Source organism: Eptesicus fuscus, chromosome 6 (assembly GCF_027574615.1).
Source record: "Eptesicus fuscus isolate TK198812 chromosome 6, DD_ASM_mEF_20220401, whole genome shotgun sequence".
NCBI classification, from domain to species: Eukaryota; Metazoa; Chordata; class Mammalia; order Chiroptera; family Vespertilionidae; genus Eptesicus; species Eptesicus fuscus.
The window spans coordinates 10,730,109-10,753,966 of NC_072478.1; the positions used below are offsets into that span (position 1 = coordinate 10,730,109).

At 38.7% G+C, this 23,858-nt stretch overlaps 2 protein-coding genes across 3 annotated transcripts in view; one reads left to right on the forward strand and one right to left on the reverse strand.

The window, feature by feature from the left end:
* CDCA2 (cell division cycle associated 2) overlaps nucleotides 1-2,537 on the reverse strand; it is a 72,900-nt gene extending 70,363 nt beyond the window's left edge. Inside the window, 3 exon segments of the mRNA XM_054717207.1 lie at nucleotides 1,075-1,248; nucleotides 1,348-1,408; nucleotides 2,385-2,537. Coding sequence (XP_054573182.1) covers nucleotides 1,075-1,248; nucleotides 1,348-1,408 — 235 coding nt within the window. The 5' untranslated portion in view covers nucleotides 2,385-2,537.
* Nucleotides 2,538-3,522: 985 nt separating this feature from the next.
* Nucleotides 3,523-23,858, forward strand: part of KCTD9 (potassium channel tetramerization domain containing 9) — a 40,574-nt gene continuing 20,238 nt past the window's right edge. Inside the window, exons 1-6 of one of the 2 annotated variants that reach the window (XM_008151462.3) lie at nucleotides 3,523-3,627; nucleotides 14,226-14,347; nucleotides 17,357-17,400; nucleotides 21,358-21,454; nucleotides 22,062-22,120; nucleotides 22,322-22,450. In XM_008151462.3, the coding sequence (XP_008149684.1) occupies nucleotides 3,580-3,627; nucleotides 14,226-14,347; nucleotides 17,357-17,400; nucleotides 21,358-21,454; nucleotides 22,062-22,120; nucleotides 22,322-22,450 (499 nt within the window). In that variant the 5' untranslated portion in view covers nucleotides 3,523-3,579. The remainder of the gene's footprint in view (nucleotides 3,628-14,225; nucleotides 14,348-17,356; nucleotides 17,401-21,357; nucleotides 21,455-22,061; nucleotides 22,121-22,321; nucleotides 22,451-23,858) is intronic. The other variant, XM_028160599.2, reaches the window with a different exon arrangement.

Here is a 23,858-nt window from a genome sequence, read left to right on the forward strand (position 1 = left end):
CTGCCCCCTCCTGTAGCTTTCCGCTGCCCGCTTGTAGTTTGCTGCCCCACTCTCCTGCTGATCCATGATCTGGTCGTTACATCTCACCGTGTAACGGATAATTAGCATATTCCTCTATTATACAGCATACACACACAGAGTTGTGTGGAATGAATGTATGAATATATTTATAATTAATAGTTCTCACTTTTGTTTCATATTTTAGGACACAGAGTAATGACTTGTTTTGGACCAAAACTTTCTCTTTTTCTGAATTACCCAGTCTAATTCCCATGAACTGAAAGGAAAGATCTCCACCTAGGCACATGCACTTTCCTGTTCTTAAATCTCCAAGGTAAGGTGTTTCTCTTAGATATCTATCTAGTTTTGGCACATTACCCTGAATTCTGGCCATATCCCTAAGCACAGGAAATAAATGTAGATTTGTACAGGTCTAAGAGTGATGTTCTTGAGAAGAAAGCATGGAATTTCATGCCACTTTAGTCTTGTCTCAATCAGGTATTAGTCTAGTGCCCTCAGACTTTCACCTCCCCCATTACCTTCCATTTCTAAATGCCATTCTCAAATCTAATCCCTCTCCCATATTTCTCCTTCATCTAAGTCAGACTTCACAGTGGAATTTTCCTTCTGCTTCTTGAAGATTAGTTTGAGCCAATTTTCTGTTTGTGATTTCAAAAAAAGCGAACTCCAATCATTCAATGTAATATTTTCTTATTTGGTCTTCAAATTTCTCTTATTTTTGTCATATGTGACCATAAAATGTCTTACTATTTATAGTATACACACTCCTCTATCGCATGCGTAGGGTCAAAATGTGATTTACACAATCTTTTCCAGTTTGGGCAGGAAGGACAACGCTGACTTAGGAACATAATCATGCTGAGTGGCCCAGACCCTGGTCTCCTGCTATGCTGGATGAACTGTGCATGTCAACAGAAGTCTCTCTGATCAAACAAGTTTTCAGAGTCAATCAATTTAGATACACAAAGCAGTAAGGTACACAGAATAGGGGAACAAATTGAGTTAAATTACAGTTATTTTTAAATTTTAAAAGCACTGAAATACTTCTCTTACCTGAAGAGTTCTTTACAAAGCTTTCCGATGTAATTCCCAATTGCTGTACAGTTACTGTGGAAAAGTCCAAAGGTGATTTAAAATTATCTGGTGTGCCAGGATTAGCAATCACTTCAGCTGCAGGCTTCTCAGATGTTACAAGATCCCCATTTCCCCAAGGGAAAGAGGCATTTTCTGAAACAGACAAGATGTTGAGGGGGCTAATTAAGCATCATTACCAAGACAAATACCTAAATCTTCAATTTCACAAGGAGGCCACGGATCACTACATACCAGCACTAATAGCAGGCTCCTTGGTTTCAAAAAGCTCGCTGTCTTTTGAATTGGTATCCATCTAAAAAAAAAGAGAAGAGAAAAAAGAATAACCCCATTCCCCAGAATAATGTGATTTAATGAAGATCCTCATTCAAGACTGAACTCTAATACAATCTACAATGGCATGAAATTAGATGTGGAGAATACTTTTGGAACTCAAATGTGAGGGAAATGGAGGAAACTGCTGTTTGAAATTTTTTTTTAAAAAAAGCCCCATACTGCCCTAACCGGTGTGGCTCAATGGATAGAGCGTCAGCCTGCGGACTCAAGGGTCCCAGGTTCGATTCCGGTCAAGGGCATGTACCTTGGTTGCGGGCACATCCCCAATAGGGGGTGTGCAGGAGGCAGCTGATCGATGTTTCTCTCTCATTGATGTTTCTAACTCTCTCTCCCTCTCCCTTCCTCTCTGTAAAAAATCAATAAAATATATTTAAAAAATAAAAAAATAATAAATAAATAAATAAAGCCCCATACTATAAGCCAGCGATTTCCAACCAGTGTGCTGCAAGAATTTTTAAAAACATGCACTGACTGTTTAGTCAGGGGCGCCCTGACCTCTTTTTCCCTTAGATTGTCAAATAAAAAAAATGACAACAGCCAACACAATAGTCGTCTGGTGTAAATGAATGCAAATCACACCTATTTTTTTTGTCAGATTGGCAAAAATATTTGTCTGCAACAGAATTTTTGGTGATTAGTTTATGTGTGCCATGAGATTAATAAAAGGTTGACAATCGCTGCTAGAGGCCATGGCTTCTCAATCTTAGCGAACGTCTGAGTCATCTGGGTACCCTGCTAAAGGCCTAGCTTGGTGGGATCCCGGAAATTCTAATTCAGGGGGTCGGGCCGGGCCCCAGAAAGCTGCATGTGGAAAAGCACACGGGCTGGAGCAGCCCAGGCCGCAGGAGAACCCCGATCGCCGTGGGGCGGGAGGAGCAGAAGACACTTCTGAGGAACGGCACTGCCGCCTACGACACCGGAAAGCCAAGCCCTACCTGACCCCGCAGCCGGGCTCTCCTCTCGCCCGGGATGGTTTTGGACGCGCCGCCGCACGGGCGTGTCGTGGCGGTCTTGCCTTCTAAACCTCGGCTCTTCCGTCCTGAAGGGCTCGCTCGAGAGCCAGCAGCCTGGGGGGGACTGCCTCGTCCCGGGCCGCCAACCACCCCGACCCGTCGCCCGCGGAACCTACACTTCAGCTCCGCGCGGCCGCCGCCCGCCTCCGGATTCAAATCGCCCGCCCCGCCCCCTCGCTCACCGACGTTACTCAGGGAACCTCGGCGCCGCCGCCACCCCCCACGTGTCCGCGCGCACCCCGAAACCTCCCAGGCCTCTACTTCCCCGTCCCGGGAACGCGAGTGGTTTCGTGACTTCGGGAGAGAAGCGGCCGCTAGCTGCGGGGGACTCACGGAGCAGAGGGAACACCTGTGAACCCGTGTCCGTGGGGACTACTTACCGGGAGAGTCTCGCGGAGGAACCCTACGGTTAGACCTGCGGCCCGCCCCTCCTGTCTTCCGATTGGACGCTGCAAACTTCGAAAAGAATCATTGGACCAATCCTGACAGAACGATGGAGCGGTTCTCACCCAATCCGCCAGCTCCGACGACAGCCGTTTCCTCCGAGGGTAGCGCCCAGGAGGGGGTACCAGCCGCAGGCGCTGATTCCTGTGAGTCACTTCTAGCGCTCCATTTCCCTCAAACCCCACCTCCGTATGCAGATGAGCTCTACCTGGTGTTGGGTGTGCGCCTGCTCCGTAACGCTCGGCGCCGCCGTCCGGCTCCAAGTTCTGCTCTGATTGGCTGGTAACCCTTCCCTGCCAGACCGCAGCCCCTCTCGCTCTCTTCCCTCCACCGGGGCGGAGTTAGAATGAGCCCACCCAGTACAGGGTGATGATTGGCGGGGTTCTGGCCGGCGCTGCCGGTTGATTGGTCGAGCTCAGAGTCACTCTGGAGGAGGTTGGGGGAAGGGCCCCCGGCTGGCTGAAGCGCCCAGAGGCGGGGTGGGCAGGAGGACAGGCCGCCCCGGGGGTGTGGGACGGAGAGTGCGTGCGTGTGTGTCTAGAAGAGAAGGAAGGTGGCGAAGGGGGGAGAGTCCGAGTGGGTGGAGGGAGGGGAAGGGCGGGAGAAGAAAAAGGTGGGAAAAGAGCCAGGTGGGAGGGTGGCGACTCACTCAGGACCCGGTGGGGTCAGCGCGATGAGGCGGGTGACCCTGTTCCTTAACGGCAGCCCCAGGAATGGAAAGGTAAGGGGAGTCGGAGGAGGCGAGGCGGGCCGGGCTGCGCGGGGGGTGGGCAAGGGCCGCGGAGTGCGGAGCGGGCTCGCGGGGCACAGGGCTGAAGTTGGGGAGAGCGGCTGGGAGGTGGGCGTGAGCGGGATGGCGGGTGTCTGGGAGGTGAAGATCGGGTCCCCGCTGCCTCCTCCCAACCCCCAGAGCCTGCCCTCCGGCTCCCCGGCCGCCCCGGGGACTAGCGCAGGTCAGCTGGCGCTTAGTCGTTCCCAAGTCCCGGTGCGGGGCCGGGAGGGCGGCGGGCACGGGAGGGCTGCTGTCACCTAAGCGCTGGGCGCTGATGCTCCTCTTCCCACCGCCTCCCGGAAGACCCCGCTGCCCACACCCCGGCCGGGGAACGCGCTCCTTTCCACCTGGGTGCTGACTAATGGTCTGCTCCGGAAAGTGGTGGCGTGCAGGCTCGATCGGGTAAAAATAATAATAATAATAATAATAATAAAGCTCTGTCAGTGAATAAATGAAATGCTCCTGTAGCCTAGGTCTAATAGAGGATCGAAAATGAGGGACATTTTCCTGGCGGTTCCTTCTCTCCTAGGTGCCCCGAGCCCCGCCGCCGCCAAACTTCGGTACTCTTGATCTCCCCTCATTTTAGTTAGGGGACTGTGCCGGCAGGCCAGAAGGGGTCGATTTGACAGGACTCCTCTCTGGGTTAGGCCTTTGTTGAGGGTGTGGTACTAAATATTTTTCCAACGCCAGAGCAATCCAGAAGGAATCCTTTTCCTTCTCAGCTCTTGCCCCACCCATGAAAGTTGTCCGCCTGCTTTGGAAAATTTGACTGTTCAAGGCAGACATGACGGTGCGGCCAATGACATTTTAGAACTAACTAAGCCTGGGAGCCTAAGGTAAAAGCAAATTGGCCTCGCTGTATCACTTGCCAGAATACTTTTGTCTCCTGCATAATTTGGGAACATGGTAAATTTCTGAATAGTGTCATTGTGCCGTGGCATAAGAAATGATTTTCCAACTTACTCTGCAGTTTTAAACATGCTCTAAACATGGGAACCACATTGTAGTTTGTTGACTATAATTCTGGGTTCTGGTCTTAGAGATTTAATACCCATATAAAACAGAACTGGCATAAATTCAGGTTTTTGAATTTTCACAAAGGCTGCCTTAAAAGATGCTTCCCAAGGTTTACATTATTACTGACCAGTATTAACTTTTTTCTCAAGCCTGTTTTGTCTGTTGTTAACTACATTCACAATCTAAAACCTATGTTGTTACTAGAAGAAAGCTTTAGTATTTCCAAAGTTGTAATTGTAATATGTCCTCAAAACGGCCTCTGCTGTACCTTTTCATCCAATCTCTCTGCTGTGTTATTCCATGAAAGACAAGATGTTTAGAACAAGCACAAGTATTTATGCTGTAAATTTCTTCTGTGTTAGTCTTGCCATATTATCTTTAATACATTTTTAAGCTGTCCAGGTTTGACTCTGTTAGATTTTTGGATTTAAATTTTATTTGCTTTAAAAATATTTTGCTAGAGAATCTCAGAAGATTGGAAAAACACATCTCAACTAAAGGTCAATGTTTATATTAAAAAGATCATAAAAACCCAAATTGAGAAATATTAGTATGAGTCAATATTAAAAATGTCATGCCATAATCCTTACTACTCAACTGGGAAACATTCTGTGCCAGAGTTGTCAGTGTTTCCTCTCCTCTCCCTTCGGCTGATTAAAAATAAATGTATTAGAATTCTTTTATTTGACAAAAGAGAGCAGAATAATACATAACAGCCTGCATTTTTACATATGACTGTATTTAGCCATGATGGTATAATAATGACATGACATTCTTGAAGAACATGCTGGGGAAAAACACATTACTACAAAATAGACTTTGATTTTCCCATCCACCAGTTAGAACATCTGTGTCACTTCCATTATCTTCTTATTTGTAGCTTGTGTTTTTGTTTCCTGCTCATCAGAATGTCAGTTTTTGTTTTGTTTTGTTTTGTTTCAGATAAGTTAATGTCCTATAAAGCTTATTCAGCGGTTGCCAGACAGGGCTATGAAGCCTGGGGTTGGAAGGTATAGGGTCACTACAGGGGACAAAATATGGTCATCATGACTCTTCTGTGTAATCTATAATAATAAAAGCATAATATGCTAATTAGACCGGACAGCCGAATGACCTTCCGGACATCCTTCCAGACGACCTTCCGGAGGAAGCATCGGCTGTGAGGGCCGAGCCCCTTGCGCAAATTTTGTGCGCCGGGCCTCTAGTTAGTGAACAAACAATAAAGTGTAACTAGTGAATGTTTTGATGTGGAAGGGGGGACTGTGTATTCTCTAAAACAGTGCTTTCCGCAGTGAGATGCTGCACCACAGGCTGCACAAGAGGATCCAGTGCAGTTTAAGATTTATGGTTTTTACTTAAAAACATAAAATCATGTTACAACTTTTTTTGTTCCATTCTGGAAAGACACAGATGCTTTCCGCCACCCAATGTGTCTGCTGGTCCCAAGTCTGAGAGGAGGGCGTGTGTTCAGGGGGGCCGCTTCTTCACTGGGTGGGTTCACTTTGGCATGTTGTGATGTATGGAAGCTACCAAGTACCAGGTTAAAATTCGTATTATCCATTTTTTTTCACTAAATTAACCCTCACCACAGTGCCAAGTGGCTTTAAAAGATTTCTTCAAAGAATCGGGGGGTTGAAGACAGTATAATCCTGCAAGAACAAATAATGAAAATGGCAGCACTGCCCCTTTCTTCTCCTAATATAAATTTTGAGATTTTTTTTTTAATGGTGGATCTCTTTGGATCTGAGAAGTCGGAAAGTGCCAGATTTTAAAGAAGTCTGTTTGAACTCTTATTTAATAACTGCTATTAACAATAAGTGCTTCCTTAATTTGTACTATTTTTCTTTGAAATATTAGCCAGTGATAGAATGAGATCATCCCAATTAGCAAGACATTTAAAAATATTTCCCAGCACATGAAAATAAACCATTTCAGAATTTTTTTCTTTAACTTCTTTTTTTTTTTCATGTTTAAAGTCAATTTGGTATTTGGCAAAATTTCACTAAATTTATGGATAAACATTTAGGAGATATTTACTGCAGTCAATAAAAGTCCTCATGTTCAGAAAATCATATTCTTTGAATTTGAATTTTTTAAAATAGCCTTTCATCCTTTCTCCAGATGCTCAGAATTCCCATTGTTCTCTTTTTATTATTCCATCTAATAGCTGGCGTTAAAATTGAAATGAGGACTCAGATACCTGAGTATAGCAAGTGGCTTCTGAGCAACCTGATGTCAATTCAAAGTTTCTGTATCTCTTGAACATAAGTTCAGAATATTCAGTCATGAGCTGTGCAAAGCATAGGTCTCTTGGGTACCTTATTCATTCAGCCGACACTAATAGAGTGCCGTCTTTGTATGGAGGCACCTTGCCAGGCTGCAGGCTTAGTGGGATGTGAAATAGATCTTAATTCTCTACTGATGTTTATAGTCTTGGTCCAGGAAGTAACTGTTTTCTTCTGGCTTTGCTATTAGGTCAGAAATATGTTGTTGATATTATATATCCAGATTTGAACCCATTATATTGTTAGAGTTGAAGACAGTTGAAAATCTATGTGAACTTTTGCTTATTGAAATCTAAATATTAATAAGAACCTTGTGAGGGCTTGCTCTTCATGTTAAACGGTTTTAAAATATATTTGATACATATAAAAGAAAATAATAAAGAATATTAATATGCATAAAAGTTAAAAGGCCAATAGTATAACAAATTTCAGTAAGCTTGCCACACAACCCAAGAAATAGCTTATTACCAATAACTTAATGTATTCATCCACTTTCCTTTCCCCTTGCCTATCCCATTTTCATGAATTTTGTATTTCTCTTTGCCATGCTTTTTTAATAGCAGCTTTGTCACTTATGTATGTATAACTATACTATATATTTTTTGTTTGTCATTTTTGTGAAATATATCCTAATTTGGTATCTCATTGCATGTAGTCTTTTTGGAGTTGGCTATTAATATAATGTTTCTAAGATTCCATCCATAGTGTCCCACATAGTGGTAGATTATTCATTTTTACTTCTTTGTATGAATATAAATATTTAAATATACTACCACAGTTTATCCATTATCCTATCAATGGACATTTGAATTGTTTATTTTCTTTATAGTTTGCTATTAAATTAACAGTGCTCCATGGATACATACATATATATATATATATACAGGTGTGTGTGTATGTTTGTACATATGTATATAAATATGTGTGCATCTTGATACACATGCAGTCCATGGTTCACAGACTTTAGCATGCATTGGAATTACCTGGAGGACTTGAGAAAACACATTGCTGGACCAAAGTTTTAGTGTTAGTAGGTCTGGGGTGGGACTAGGATTTGAGTTTCTAACATATTCCCATAGTTCCAGCTGCCTGTCTAGGGACTACACATTTGAGAACCACGGCTTCTAGATATTTAAGTTGTAATTATTGGGTGTTAGGGTGTGTGAGTGTTTTAATTTTACAAAATAGTGCCAAATTATGTTTCAATGCCATTGCATTAATTTATATCCCACCAGCATTGCATAAACCTTCCCATTGATCTACATCCTCTTCAACACCTGGTGTTTTTAGACTTTTTAATTTTTAATATTTTAGTATTTGCCTTTTTGGTCTAGAGTTAATGTCATCTTTTTTAAAAATAAAATCATTTTAAATTTTTAAATGTATTTAACTGAAAGTGTAAGTAGAGTAAGTTGAGTACTACATTAAGTTAGTAATTGTAATTGATTATTTGCATTAATTTAAATTGGCCTGCATAAATTAAACAAGTATTTTTCAATTGTGTATTATGTAATAGACTAGCAGCCCGTTTGCACGAAGATTCGTGCAATAGACCTTCATTCACCTGGCTGCCTGCACCAGTTTTCTGCCGGCACTGGGGACCCAGGCCTTGGCTGTGACCACCACCTTCTGCCTTCTTTCAGGGTCGGGGCTTGGCCCCGGGCGGCGGCCTTGGCTCTGCTGCACCCCAGCCTCCCTGCTACGGATCATAGGAGCCGACCCCCCGTGGTTGCCTGCGATCCATGCAGGCTCCCCGCTGGTGCCCAAGGCCGGAAAAGCCTCCGCCCCAGGCTTTCCCGGCCTTGGGCTCAGCCACACCCAGCGTCCCTGCTACAGATCTTAGGAGCCGACCCCCTGGTCGTTGCCTGCGATCCGTGCAGGCTCCCCGCTGGTGCCCGAGGCTTTCCCGGCCTTGGGCTCGGCCGCACCCCAACGTCCCTGCAACAGTTTCCTGGTGGGCGTGGCTTGTGGGTGTAGCAAAGGTACGGTCAATTTGCATATTACTCTATTATTAGGTAGGATACTGTGGGGAATATAAAAAATGTTTTAAATACATGTGCAGGTTTTAACTTTTGAACTTTACTAATATAGGTTACAATTTGAAAATGGTATTTAAAGGCAAATTTAAAACTTACATTAAACTGAAAAGTCCTGCTATGTATAAAACACCATTTACTTTCTCAATTGAGAGATAGCTTTCACTTGTCATAGGACCTGAAATTTAGAAGCGATTAAGTTAAATAGTATATTATAGTGGTCATAAACTTTAACAGACGTGTTTCTCAATTCACTCCATACAGTGCTTTCATTCTAGATATAGTACAGTGCCTAAGTTCGTAAAGTGACATGGAAATTTCAGGTCCACACGGGGGAGTATAATGCACATGAAGCAAATAACCATTATGATCATGACCATTTTACAAATGCTCAGCCTCTCTATGAGGACCAAAGTAAACTTAGTATATAACAATTAGAACACATATCCATGATATATACAAGATTTCCATTGCTGCTTTTTTCCAACAAAGTTGTTAATATAAAGAAAGGTACATCATGTACTAGTCTGTTTGAATTTTTTTAAATAGACTATTTTTAAATCTGATTTTCTGATTCATTTATATAAAAGAGCTTTAGAATATTAGTTTTATAAAATTCAATATAATTTGTTAGTATGCTCAAGAGTCAAACTAGCCCAGCCAGCGTGGCTCAGTGGTTTGAGCACCAACCTATAAACCAGGATGTCACCGTTCGGTTCCTGGTCAATGCACATGCTGGGTTGCTGACTCAATCCCCAGTGGGGGGCGTGCAGGAGGAAGCCAATCAATGATTCTCATCATTGAAGTTTTTATCTTTCTCTCCCTCTCCCTTCTTCTCTGAAATAAATAAAAGTATTAGGGAAAAAAAGGAGTCAAACTAAAGTGATCTAGTTAAAAAAAAAAATAATGCCAAAAATCCCCTCCAAGTGAAAAACAGGTATATTAGTCCAATTTAAGGGGCATTTTCAAATTTACAGAATTATTATTTGCATTAATTTAAATTTCATTTTCTCTAGTTGATGGTCCTTTGCTTATTTTATTTAAAGGAAATTGTCAATTGCTAGATTGTCAACTGCAAAATATAATTTTTATTTCTAAAGCAAGTGCAAGGTAGGGAACATCTGGCCCTCTGGTCCCATGAAATCATTTGATCTGATCCAGCCAAGGCATTAAGGGGTGAGTTAATTAAATGTTTGACCAAATATAGCAGGCTAATATTTAAGTTAATAATTTTGTATGGCCTGAGAAGGATGTTATAAATATCCACATAGCCCTTGGCAGAAAAAAGGTTCCCCACCCCCGATCTAGAACAAGGGCAATCTCAAAGAAATTATAACTTTTGCCCTTTATTAAATCAGTAACACAAGTTCATTGTAACAGTTCTGGAAAACAAAACAAAAGTTTGTAAGAAAATAAGTCAACCATAATTCCATTATCCAAAGACAGCCACTTTCAGTAATTTTATGAATATCACTTTAGAATTGCATTTATACTACCATATTTTCCGGCGTATAAGACGACTGGGCGTATAAGACGACCCCCAACTTTTCCAGTTAAAATATAGAGTTTGGGATATACCCGCCCTATAAGATGACACCTGGCGTATAAGACGACCCCCGACTTTTGAGAAAATTTTCCTGGGTTAAAAAGTCGTCTTATACGCCGGAAAATACAGTATATACTTTGTGTTTCAATTTTAACGATCAATGAAAAAGACAAATATAACTGATACACAAAAAAGGCATGTCCCAGTTCAACACTCTGAAAGCAATGAAAATTTTATCCAATATTTAAGAAATATTTGTCAAAGGCATACTATAAGCCTGGTGGTGTAACATTTAATCTAGTGGATCCTTCTTTTTAAACTGGCTGTAGTTATTTTTCTGGCTTCAAAGAGGAGGGTAGCGCTTTGGGCTAAACTTGAGCACTGCTCATCGGCATCCCAAGAGGATAGTTGGTTACCTATACTCAAAGAATGCATAAAAACTTTTTATAAATTAAAACTTTTTAATCAGATCTTTACAGTTTAGACAGAAAGTCAGGTCAGAAAATATTTTAGTCAAATGATACATTGTGTTTAAAGTATATTAGGGTTGATTTAAGTGATAATGAAGTAAAAGTTAAACTGAATTGAAATCATACAATGTTTGTCCTTTTATTGTCTGGTTTATTTCACTTAGCGTAATGTTTTCCAGATTCACCCATGTTGTAGTATTATTATTTTTGCAACCTACAAGGAAACTCCTATTGTGCTTTGTTTGCCCTGAGAATTGCATAACTCTATACATGGTTTTTTCCTGTCTTATAATCAAATTTGACTTCAATGGGGAAGAAAGAAAAGAAGACAACTACTCAACCCTCCAATATAAAACAGGTTCTGTCACTTTGTTGCTGTGCATTGCTATGGCATGGTCAAGCCTAACATAATTAAAATAGATATTTCTTTGTTCTTAATTTTCCTCTGCTCTTTGGAACAGCACTATCCAATAGAAATCTCTGTGATGGTGGAACTATTCCATACCTGTGCTATTCAACATGGTAACCACTAGCTAATGTGGCTTTTGAGCTCAGAAATACAGAAATGAATTAAAGCATTTAAATATTAAAAACCAAAAGGAATTGGGTGAGGAGAGGCAAGAGAGGGAAAAGAATTGGAGTTACTTGGAAAGGAAGGGCTATTGTGACAGATGAACTGACTTTTAACTTTTAATTAATTTTAATAGGTTAAAATTTAAATAGCTTGTTGTAACTAGTGGCTTCTAAATTTTTAGAGCAAGTGAGTGGCCTTTATTTTCATTAGGAGACAACTGACCAACAGGAAAAATATAATCATTTGGAAGTAGAAAACAATTTAATTTTGTATTTTTAAAAAAGAAGTCATATAAAATGTATGTTCTACTATTTAAATACAAGTTCTTTATATACACAGATGCATGAAATTTGCATCCATTTTATACCAATTGAGAGAGAAGGGAAAAGAAATGCTTGAAGAGAAAGTTGATGTTAGGCTTAGGAGGGAATAATGTCAGGCTAAATAAAGCCATGTAGAGATGTACAAGAAGCAGCAGTAAAAAGAGGAGAAAGACCTATCTAGAAAATTCTTAGTATAACAGCTGAGACAAGGATGTTAATGTTGAAAAGGATGGTTTTCTTACTTGCCACCCATAGCACTTTCCAGACTGTAAAAGTTGGTTTGCATTTCCTTTGATCAGTCTCTTGCTCCTTTGCATTCTTAATTCTTTTTTTCTGTTTCCTCTCTTCACACCCTGTGCAGATGCCTTATGCAGTTTATTTCTCTTCCTTTTCTCCCAGGAACATGTATCTGCCATAAAGGAGATTTTCAGGCTCTGTTACAGATGTGAAAAATGATAGGAAATGTGAGGGACACATTTTATTCAAGCTTTCATTTATGGTGTGTCTGCTCTGTGCAAGTGCTTTGGATTATTATTTTTTTATTGTGGAAAAATAGAATATTAAAGTTAACATTTTAGCCATTTTTAAGTGTACAATTCATTAGTATTATGTACAGTCACAATGTATATAACCTCACCACTCTGTATTTCCAAATCTTTTTCATCACCCCAAACAGAAACTCTGTATTGATTAAGCAATGACTCTCCATTTCCCACTCTACCCTGATAACCTTTATTCTACTTTGTCTCTATGAATTTGCCTGTTCTAATTACCTCATATAAGTGGAATCATACAATGTTTGTCCTTTTATTGTCTGGTTTATTTCACTTAGCATAATGTTTTCCAGATTCACCCATGTTGTAGTAGTATTATTTTTATGGCTGAATAGTATTCCACTGTATATATATACCACATGCTATTTATCCATTCATCTGTTTATGGACACTTGGGTTGTGCATTATTTTAATAATTCACTTAGTCCCCTTTAAATTGTGCTTGCCTACAACCCTCCTCACAAATGCCCCAGCTTGGAACAATTATCTGTTTTTTTATCCTTATGATACAAGAGGAAACAGTTGGCAACTGAGTACTCTGCTATTGAAAGATTGCATGCTGCTAGATTAGTAAACAACTCCCTTCATATCCAGCTACTAATTAATTTAACTAAAAATCAGTGTCTACTATACTCCAGTCTCTGGCAAGCAAAGGACCAGCCCGGTTCTCGTTTCATATGGCACATTTATCCAATATCCTGTGGGAAGTCAATTGACTATAAGTGCTTCATGTTCAGCTCCTCACCTACTTTTTATTCATAACATTCAGAAATCCTAACTGATAAGTGTACAACTGTACAACTCAGCTGCTGGGAATCCATAGTTACAATTAGGACTGGAGCAAGAAATTCACTTCATGTAGAGATTTTCAACCCCCTACCTAAGCAATTGATTATACCTCACACATTAGACTACCTGATTGAACACAGGACAGAGCAGTTCAGCTGGATAAATCAAACCCAGCTGCTTGCTGTATTTAGAATGTTCGCTAAAGTCTGGCTTTTATAAAATAAGTAGTTATTGAGGAATTAAATGAGGTGGGAAGTTGTTATCTTTTATATGGTAGTTGATGTAATAAATGTTATAATAAACAGCAGTAAATCATTCCTATCTATAATAATAAAAGGGTAATATGCTAATTAACTGGACAGCCGAACAACCTTCCAAATGACATTGCAGAGGACCTTCCGGACAAAGCCAAGGCTGCGGGGGCTGAGGCGGCAGCCGGCCCCTTGCACGAATTTTGTGCTTCAGACCTCTAGTTTTTTAAATAAACCATTCCTATAGCAAAAGAATAATGTAAAAACATTATAAAGATTTAATAGGTCTCAGGCACTTTGCTAAGCTCTTAACTATGCATTAGCTCATTTCATTCTCATGACAACCTTCTGATGTAGGTGCGACAATTTTCTTCATTTCTAGGTAAAGCAACAGAAGCATAAAGAGGTTAAATAATTCGTCTCAAGTCGACAGGAAGCATAACTGGAGCACTGTTTAACATACCTTAAGATTGCACTTTGCTTTTAGTCAGACAATTTCTGATTCTCTAGTTTTAGATTTCAGCATATTAGGCACTCAGTAAATATTTGTCATAGAAAAAAAAGGAACACTCAAGAACCTCTCAAAATCTCCTTTTACATGGTAATCTCATTTTAGTCCAGTTTATGGCGTGATAATTTATGATTTATGAGTGATGAAATTCATTATGCAAATTGTTCAAATTAATCTGGTGTGTTTTACAGGTGGTTGCTGTATATGGAACTTTATCTGATTTACTTTCTGTGGCCAGCAGTAAACTTGGCATAAAAGCCACTAGTGTATATAATGGGAAAGGTGGACTGATTGATGATATTGCTTTGATCAGGTAAATTTCGCTTTTTATAAACTTTCCACTCTGAGCTCTTTGCTTCTCAATGCTATGCTAGTTGCCTGATGCAATGGTGTAATCACTGTTAAAGAGTTCAGGATTTTGGCAAGTGATTGTCCACTATTTGCTCTTTGAAATTTAAATCATTTGAACTTAGGGTGTATTGATCAGGTAGAAAATCCTCAGTACATTCCAATATATTAATAGTCTCTCTGCATAGTTCATATATGGTTATGAGGAATTTCTTTATGGCACTAGAAATGAATCCAATAAGACATGTATTTTTTAATGTTAGAAATCTGCCCTAGCTGGCTGATTTGGCTCAGTGGATAGAGCATCAGCCTGTGTTCTGAAGGGCCCAGGGTTCATTCTGGTCAAGGGCACATGCCTGGGTTGCAAGCTCCATCCTCAGTAGGGGGCATGCACGAGGCAGCCAATCAATGATTCTCATCGTTGATGTTTCTATCTCTCCCTCTCCCTCTCTGTAATCAATAAAAATATATATTAAAGTAAAAAAGAAATCTAATTGATCTCTATAATTTTATGTGCCCCTGCTTCTTGTTTAATTGGTTTCCTAAGAATGCTTTGAATTTTATAAATATCACAAACATTTATAAACTAGAGACCCCATGCACGAATTCGTGTACCAGTGGGTTCCCTCGGCCTGGCCTGCTGGATCGGGCCTAAACTGGCTCTCCGACATCCCCTAAGGGGTCCTGGATTGTGAGAGGGCGCAGGCCAGGCCAAGGGACTCCATCGGTGCACGATAGGGGCTGGGGGAGGGACACGGGAGGTTGGTCAGCCAGGGAGGGACCGTGGAAGGGCTCCAGGGTGTGGCCAGCCCATCTCGCTCAGTTCCGATTGGCCAGACCCCAGCAGCTAGCTAACCTACCGGTTGGAGCGTCTGCCCCCTGATGGTCAATGCATGTCATAGCGAGCGGTTGGGAGACCTTAGCATATCATTAGCATATTACACTTTGATTGGTTGAATGGACGACCAGACAACTGGATACTTAGCATATTAGGCTTTTATTATATAGGATTATAAATATTCATTACTTTGGTGAAAACTTGCTAAGCAGAGTTAACTCATCAGTGATCTACCACAATAGTGGGTTTTGGTTGGTTTGCTTTTTGGTTCAGTTTTTCCTTTTTATTAAAAATATCAAATATATTTTTATTGATTTCAGAGAGGAAGGGAGAGGGAGAGGGAGAGAAAGAGAGAGAAACATCCGTGATGAAAGAGAATCATTGATCGGCTGCCTCCTGCACACCCCACACTCGGGTTTGAGCCTGCAACCCAGGCATGTGCCCTTGACAGAATCAAACCTGGGACCCTTCAGTCAGCAGACCGATGCTCTATCCACTGAACCAAACCAGCTAGGGCTTGGTTCAGTTTTTTAAATATCCCAGGCAGAATTATCTCTTTAAGTATCTAGTTTACCTCATCTCATCCTTATAGGATCATAGAATTTTGAGGCTTAACAAATATGGAAAGGGAACACAATTACTGACAGTGTGCCAGTTATGTCGTATTTGCTTTGCCCACGTTATCTCATTTCACTGGCAAAGCATGGGGTTTTTAAAAAAATTGATGGAGTGAGCCCCGGCCAGTGTGGAGCGTTGTCCCATACACTAAAAGGTTGTGGGTTCAATTCCTGCTCTGGGCATATACCTAGGTTTTGGGTTTAATCCCCAGCTGGGGCACATACAGAAGGCACACAATTGATGTTCTCTGTCACATTGATTCTCTCTCTCTCTCTCTCTCTCTCTCTCTCTCTCTCTCTCTTCCCCTTTCTCTAAAGTCAATAAGCATATCCTCATATCCTCGGGTAAAGATTAAAAGAAAATTGATGGAGTGAAAAGAATATGCTCTACATTATAATAGTATATATAAAGCTTAATTTTCATTTAAATGTAGGTCATAATGACTTTTCAATATAATATATTGCCTTTGAAGTTAATAACTTCTAGTCCCTTCATTTTATAAATTAAAAAACTAAACATCTGAGAAAATAACTATCCAGGCCATAAAGTTACTAGCTGATTTTTGTTAGAGAAGAAAACAAATTTTCATACCAGTCTTAAAAAGTTAACTGGCATTGTGAGCAAGGAGAAAAGGTTATAAATCTAAAAGATACATACTTAAAATCCAAATAAAATAGGAGAATTTCTTAGTTTTTCAATATCTATCTTCCAGATTCTTTCCGTTTTTATGCATAAATGAGTCACACTGTTGAATGATTTCTTAAAAAGACTTCGCTTATAAGAAAAATTCAGTGTGTTCCTATGATGTTTTATAGGAAATAAAAATTTCTGCAACATGGAGGGTCATAAGCCTTCCGAACTGTAAAATATATACGTGTTTAATAATTTGTGGGTCACAGAACAATCTGGTAACTTACTTGTAGTAATGGTGGGATGGGTTGGGGCAGGAGAGGAGGATATCACTGATAATCCAGGACTTCAGATTATGTGCAGTCATTTACATTTGTGGGGGGGGGGGGGTGTATAGTAGGTGAGTGTTTACAGCAGTTACTTTCATATATTCTTCCTAAATTTAGTACAAAAATTTATTTTGCTTTCCAAAGCACAAAGCAGCTGATGATATGGGATAAAACCCCAGTAATTTATTTAGGATTACAGAATTAAAATAAAAAAAGAAGAATTGGCTAGGGCTTTAATCATATCCTTTGAACATAACAGTACATTCTTCAATTGATAAGAAAGCTTAATTTTAATAATCTGTATAGTAGGTTTTGTGTTGTTGACTTGTTTTCCATTTCAAAAGTACTTTCATGTGCTGGATCTTACTTGAATTTAAATCCAAGGATATTTAAGTGTGTGTGTAGTGGGTATTTAGCAAAGAAAGCACTGGAAATTTACATAGTCCATTTTGCAAACCTGTCTTCTACATAATTCTAAGGAACAGTTCCTGTATTAAATAGATAATTCATGTGATTTCTGGATTTTGATGGTACCTTTTTAAATTTTTATTTCCCTCAGGGATGATGATGTTTTGTTTGTGTGTGAAGGAGAGCCATTCATTGGTAAGTGACTTCCTTAAAAGCTAATTTTGTCTGCCAAAATAAAAAAGATAAAATTACATGTTTTACATGGCTTAACATTAAAAAATATTTTGTGGTAGGATTCAAATTTTCATACCTGTTTTGATTCTGCATTGGGTGTGTGTGTTAAGTAAATGCTTAATTTGAATTGTATGATCATATTTAGTATAGGTAGCTTATCTTTTACATGCCTTTAAAATGCTCTGGATATGTACACATTCATTAAATATGACATTATAGGGTACTTTTGATTTTAGAAATTATAATTGTTTTGAAATTTTCTCTTTAATAGTAGTTGTGACAATTTCTATAAATGTTATATTATATATTTTTAAGCATGTATTGATGCATAAGTAATGTTTGACAATCCTTCATAGTGGTCAAATCAGATTAGTCAAAAATTACTTGGTGTCAAACACATACACTTGCACACATACACACTGCCCTTTGATTCAGAAGAAAGCGACAGTTGTATTAGGCTTAAATACAATAAGTATTCTTAGCAAGTAGTTGATATATTTAGTTCCACTCAATCAAACTCTGAAAATTTAAGAATGTTTTTTAAGCCATCACATAACTGTACTTGGTGAGTGGAGGTAGATCTCAGGATCATTGCACTGGTAGTTGCCCACTTAGAAGTAAGTGCATACTCTTCTCCATCTCCAATTGGCAGCAAAAAAATTTTTCTGATCTTCTATTATCCATTAGCCTAACAGAGTTATTGGCAGGCAGTGGTCATATAATTGGTTCATTGCATACATACAGACAAAATAAAAAGTGATCAATTAGTGTTTATTGTTATTTCATCCTTATGAATCTTTGGATTTAAAAATATTTGGTATCTTTATTTTCATCCTCTGCGTTAATTGATATCTGGATTATCCTACTTTGGGCCAGTGGAAAACTCTTCAAATCTTTTAACACAAACTCATTAGTCTTTTATAGCTTCCTTACTATCTGGAATAACAAGGTGTTCATCTTATACTTCTCCTGTCTTAGATCCTGATCAATGTTTTTTCTAGTATTTATTTTATTTTTAATACTAGAGGCCCGGTGCATGAAATTCGTGCACAGGTAGGGTTCCTAGGCTTGGCCCTGCTGCTGCCACTGGTCACCTGCCATGTTCCGCGCCACACCCTGGTGGTCAGTGCACATCATAGCAAGTGATTGAACTCTCGAGAAGGCACTTCGCATATTAGCCTTTTATATATATATATATAGATAGATATAGATATATAGATATTTTTTTATTGATTTCAGAACGGAAGGGAGAGGGAGAGAGAGATAGAAACATCAATGATGAGAGGGAATCATTAATGGACTGCCTCTTGCACGCCCTTTAATGGGAATGGAGCCTGCAACCTGGCATGCACCCTTGACCAGAATCAAACCAGGGACCCTTCAGTCCACAGGCCAGCACTCTATCCACCAAGCCAAACCAGCTAGGGCCTTGATTTCTTTTAGTGAGAAATATCATCTCAAGACACAATCTGGGTGCTAGGGAGGCTCATTGTTATTGGGTTTATCATTGTTACTAGGGTTTTTGGTAGACAGAGTTGGAAATACATAGCTAGCCAGAGATAAAATGTATATATAATATACAGTACCTTTTATGTTATAAAGCTTTACATATAATATATAGAGAGGTTATCTCATGGATTCATGCTAATACTTACAGTTTATAATCAGGAAAATAAGATTTTTATTTAACTTCTATCTTATATCTCCTTTCTATCATATCAATAATCTTGATTTTTCAGGGACGTTGGGAATGATAGAATTATAATGTCACATAATTACTCATTTACTTCATCCCACATAAAACACATAAATGTGTCAGTAAAAATCTCAATACTTTCATTACCAGTGTGAATGCTAAAGACAGTTAAACATTTTTTGCATATCTTCATTCCTTTCTCCCCTTACTTAAAAAATAATTGTATTTTTTCTACATTGTCAAAATATATATCTACTATATACTATATGCTCTCCTTTCAAACTATCTCTTAGTTTTATTCCTCAAGTGTATTTAATTTTTACCTCCATTCCTTATGTTCATGCTTCCAATGGTTGTTTGAAACTTGTTCTCCAGTAAATTCCTTACAAAAAAGTTGTGAGAACAATGTTCTATGACATCTTGCATGATAATAAGTATTTTGGTTTCTATACTTTCAAGTCAGTTGGGCCCTGGCCAATAGCTCAGTTGGTTATAGTGTCATCCTGATACACTAAGGTTGCAGGTTCAATCCCCTGTCAAGCACATACAAGAATCAACCAATGAATGCATAAATAAGTGGAACAACAAATTGATGTTTTTGTTTCTCTCTCTCTCCCCCCTTCCTATCTCTCTCTAAAAGTCAATAAGTAAATAACATTTTTAAAGTTAGTTTGACTGGATATAATATCATATGTCAAAACTTAAATTGTAAATTTTAATGTGTAGTTTATTGTGTATCAATTATGACTCAGTGAAGCAGTTAAAAAATACTTTCTTACTTTAAATATCTGAAATATGTTACTCCATTTTATTCTGGCTTACAATATTTGTGTCAAAAAATATCTGGTCTTTCATAAGTGATTATTTTTCCTAAGTCACTCGAATGTTCAGTCTCTTCCTTTAAAATACAGTGATTATAGTAGACTTTTTGTGGATGTTCTGGGTTGTTCTGAATTGTTTCTTTCAGATACATGGTGAGCCCTTTTAATATGTAGTTTCAAATCTTTTCATTTCATAAAAGTTTTCTTGAAGTTTATATTACATATTTATTTTGTTCCCTGCCTAATCTTCCAGGACTCCTATTGTATGTATGTTGCATCTTGAACATTTACCTAATATATTTGAAATTTTCTATTAAATCCTTTTCATTTCTTTATTTCTTTTTTATTTTTAAAGCTTTTCCCTTTTGTATCTTTTATTTCCCTTAAGACATTGTCTTTTGTGTTTATTGACTCCTGTGTGTATTCTAGTTTAATCTTCATTTCCAAAATTTTTCTTTTTATTTCCAATTATCTTCTGAGTCTCTCACTTCATTTTTGAATTTTATAATTCTTATTTATGTTATTCTTTTATATCTTGTATTATTCACTTCTTTAGCATGTTTTGGAATATTAGGTTATAGTTTTTAATCTATTTTGTAGGCATTTCTTTCTGGCACTTTCATTGTCTATAAGAATGTAATTCTTATTCTCTTAAAAATTTTATATGGAATTTTTATCTCAGTCCTTTTTTGTTGCTCAATTTTATGTGAAGTTAGTTTTCTTTAACTTGTGATGGGAGGGCTGACTTAGGAACGTTTTTTCTCATTTCATGGCTCTAGAGTTCCCTTTTCTGTGTTTTTTTATGAAGTGTTTAAAAAAATGAAACTCACCTTCTCATATGTTCTGGTTCTTTAGAATGTAGAACCTTTATGACTTTTATCTGTAATCCCCCTTTTTTTTTTTCCTCTATTCCATTCAACTTGGATTCTTTTCCCAAAATCTTATCTGCAGTTTGGGACTTTGTCCTGAAAGGGAGTTTTGGCCAGTAGGTTCTGAGAGTTCATTTCCAGCCTCTTCAGATCTTACTGCAAACTACTTGTATCACTGATGGTAGGAGTGGGCATACCCCTCCCATTTTCAGTCTCTATTTCTCAAATGGACTTGCTGAGCTTTGAAGTGAATATTTGTGGATTCCTTTGGATTCTTAGGTTCATCGGGTACTCTGTTGTTTCTCTCAGCCTCTTCCTGCACAGATGCTAATACCATGCTGCTCTCTTCCTGCCAGTGCTGATGGGAATACCTTATCATCTAGTTTTGATTGAGATGTTGTCTATGGGTATGGGTTTTGTTGTCCTGGTAGCTCTGGTACACTTTTATGTGTGTTTTTAGTTTTAAAAATCATGCTATTGCCATCTCCCCAAATACCGATTAAATTTATTATTTTCTACTTGTTCTCTCTAGATCCTCAGACAGATTCTAAACTGCCTGAAGGGTTGTCAGGATCTCACACAGACTGGCTTACATTAAATGTTGGAGGGCGGTACTTTACAACTACACGGTAGGTGCGTGTGCATGTGTGTAGCTGTGTGTCGGGGGGCACTATGTATCATTTGTTCTTCAGTTTACTGATTTCCTTAGAAGATATTGAAATGCTGCTTAAATATACTGTGTTATTGCAAACTATTTTTTAGAAAGTTTATTTTAAAGAAAAGAGAAGAAAAATGATTCACAAATCATTCCAGAGAAAGCATGAATTAGTATTGTGGAACATGCTTTTTAGATATTCAGTAATACATATGCAATGCAAATAAAAATTAACAATATTAAAATTCATAGAGACTACAACTGCTTATATTAAAGGTATAGGAAAAATAATTCTAGATCAAGAATATTGTGATATAATAGCTTGCAAGATGGATAGAATCATGTGGTGTTTTTTTTAAAAAAGGAAACTAAAACAATATATAAGTCAAAGGAAGTGCCAGAATAGAAGAGATTTTGATAAATGGCAACTTACTGCACGTTTTTGTTTCCCAGCATCACTCCTACCAGGTTATAGCATGCATCTTTTTGAGAGAACAGCTGGGATCGAGTATACTCTTGACTTAAATATGTTTGTTTATAAAGACAAATGGAGAAATCAATTTTTTTCCCTGAATTCTTAGGAGCACTTTAGTGAACAAAGAACCCGACAGTATGCTGGCCCACATGTTTAAGGACAAAGGTGAGTGCAACATAGGATTTTTACATTTTGTGTGATCTATTTGTATTGACTTTATATCTTTTGTCCTTCTTTACTTTTTAATGATAGCAATATTTTTACACAAGAAAAAAACTTACTGTTATGTTCTACAATTTTTCTTCCACAAATTTCTAACTTTTTTTTTCATTATGGGGGACTTCCTTCATTTTAATGGTGACACAGGTGTCTGGGGTAATAAGCAAGATCATAGAGGAGCTTTCTTAATTGACCGAAGTCCTGAGTACTTTGAACCTATTTTGAACTACTTGCGTCATGGACAACTCATTGTAAATGATGGCATTAATTTACTGGGTGAGTTTTCAGTATAATTCTTCACAATTTTGTAAGTTTATAATTTTTATTGTTTTCACTTGCTTAGTAAGTTAGTATATTTTCATAAAGTGAAGGTGTATCTAAATGTTTTACTTGTACAGTTGACCCTTGTACACGTGTTTGAACTGCCTGGTCCTCTTATACATGGATTTTTTTTTAACCCTTTGCACTCGCTTGCTTTTTTCTCGATTCCTTTATTCTACTCGGGATTTAATTTTTTAAATACCCCAGATTTTACAAAGTGTGGCAGTAGAATAAAAAACTGGAGTTTCTTTTCATACATACTTATTTATTTGGATTTTTTTATATTTCAAATTATTGCTACATTCAATACAATTCAACATACGAGCTGCTACCGATGCTAACCGTGTCGAGTCACACTTGACATCCGAGTGCAAAAGGTTAATAAATAGCATACAGGTGGCCCTCCCTGTCTGCAGGTTTTACATCAACATTTTTTTTTTCTAAACCTCACCTGAGGATATTTTTTCCATTGCTTTTAGATAGAATGGGAGGGAGAGAGTGGAAGGGAGAGAGAGAGAGAGAGAGAGAGAGAGAAACATCGATGTGAGAGAGGCACATCAATTGGTTGCCTCCAGTACACACCCCAAATGGACTGGGGAATGAACCCACAATCCTGGTACATGCCCTTGACTGGGAATCAAACCCATCACCGTTTGGTGTGCTGGCCGATGCTCTAACTAGTGAGCACACTGGCCAGGGCATCAACAATATTTTTAATGTGCAGTTGAGAATACCCAGATACAGAGGGCCAACTGGATGTATTGTTCTGTGCCATGTTTCATAAGGGACTTGAGCATCAATAGATTTTGGTATTTGTTGGGGTCCTGAAACCAGTTTCCCACAGATACCAAGAACAACAACTTTTGGGGGAGTCAAAAATTATATGCAGATTTTTGACTGTGTGGGAGTTGACACCCCTAATCCCCATTGTTCAAAGGTCAACTGCATATGAGTGCATATAGCAGCAATTTTCAACCTTTTCATCTCATGATACACATTAACTAATTACTAAAATTCTGCAGCTCACCAAAAATAAAATATTTTTTGCCAATCTAAAAAAAAGTAGGTATAATTTTGATTCATTCACACCTGACGGCTATTGTTGTGTTGGCTGATGTCATTTTTTAAAAATATATATTTTATTGATTTTTTTACAGAGAGGAAGAGAGAGGGATAGAGAGTTAGAAACATCGATGAAAGAGAAACATCGATCAGCTGCCTCTTGCACACCCACTACTGGGGATGTGCCCGCAACCAAGGTACATGCCCTTGACTGGAATCGAACCTGGGACCTTTGAGTCCGCAGGCCGATGCTCTATCCACTGAGCCAAACCGGTTTCGGCATCATTTTTTTTTTATTTGA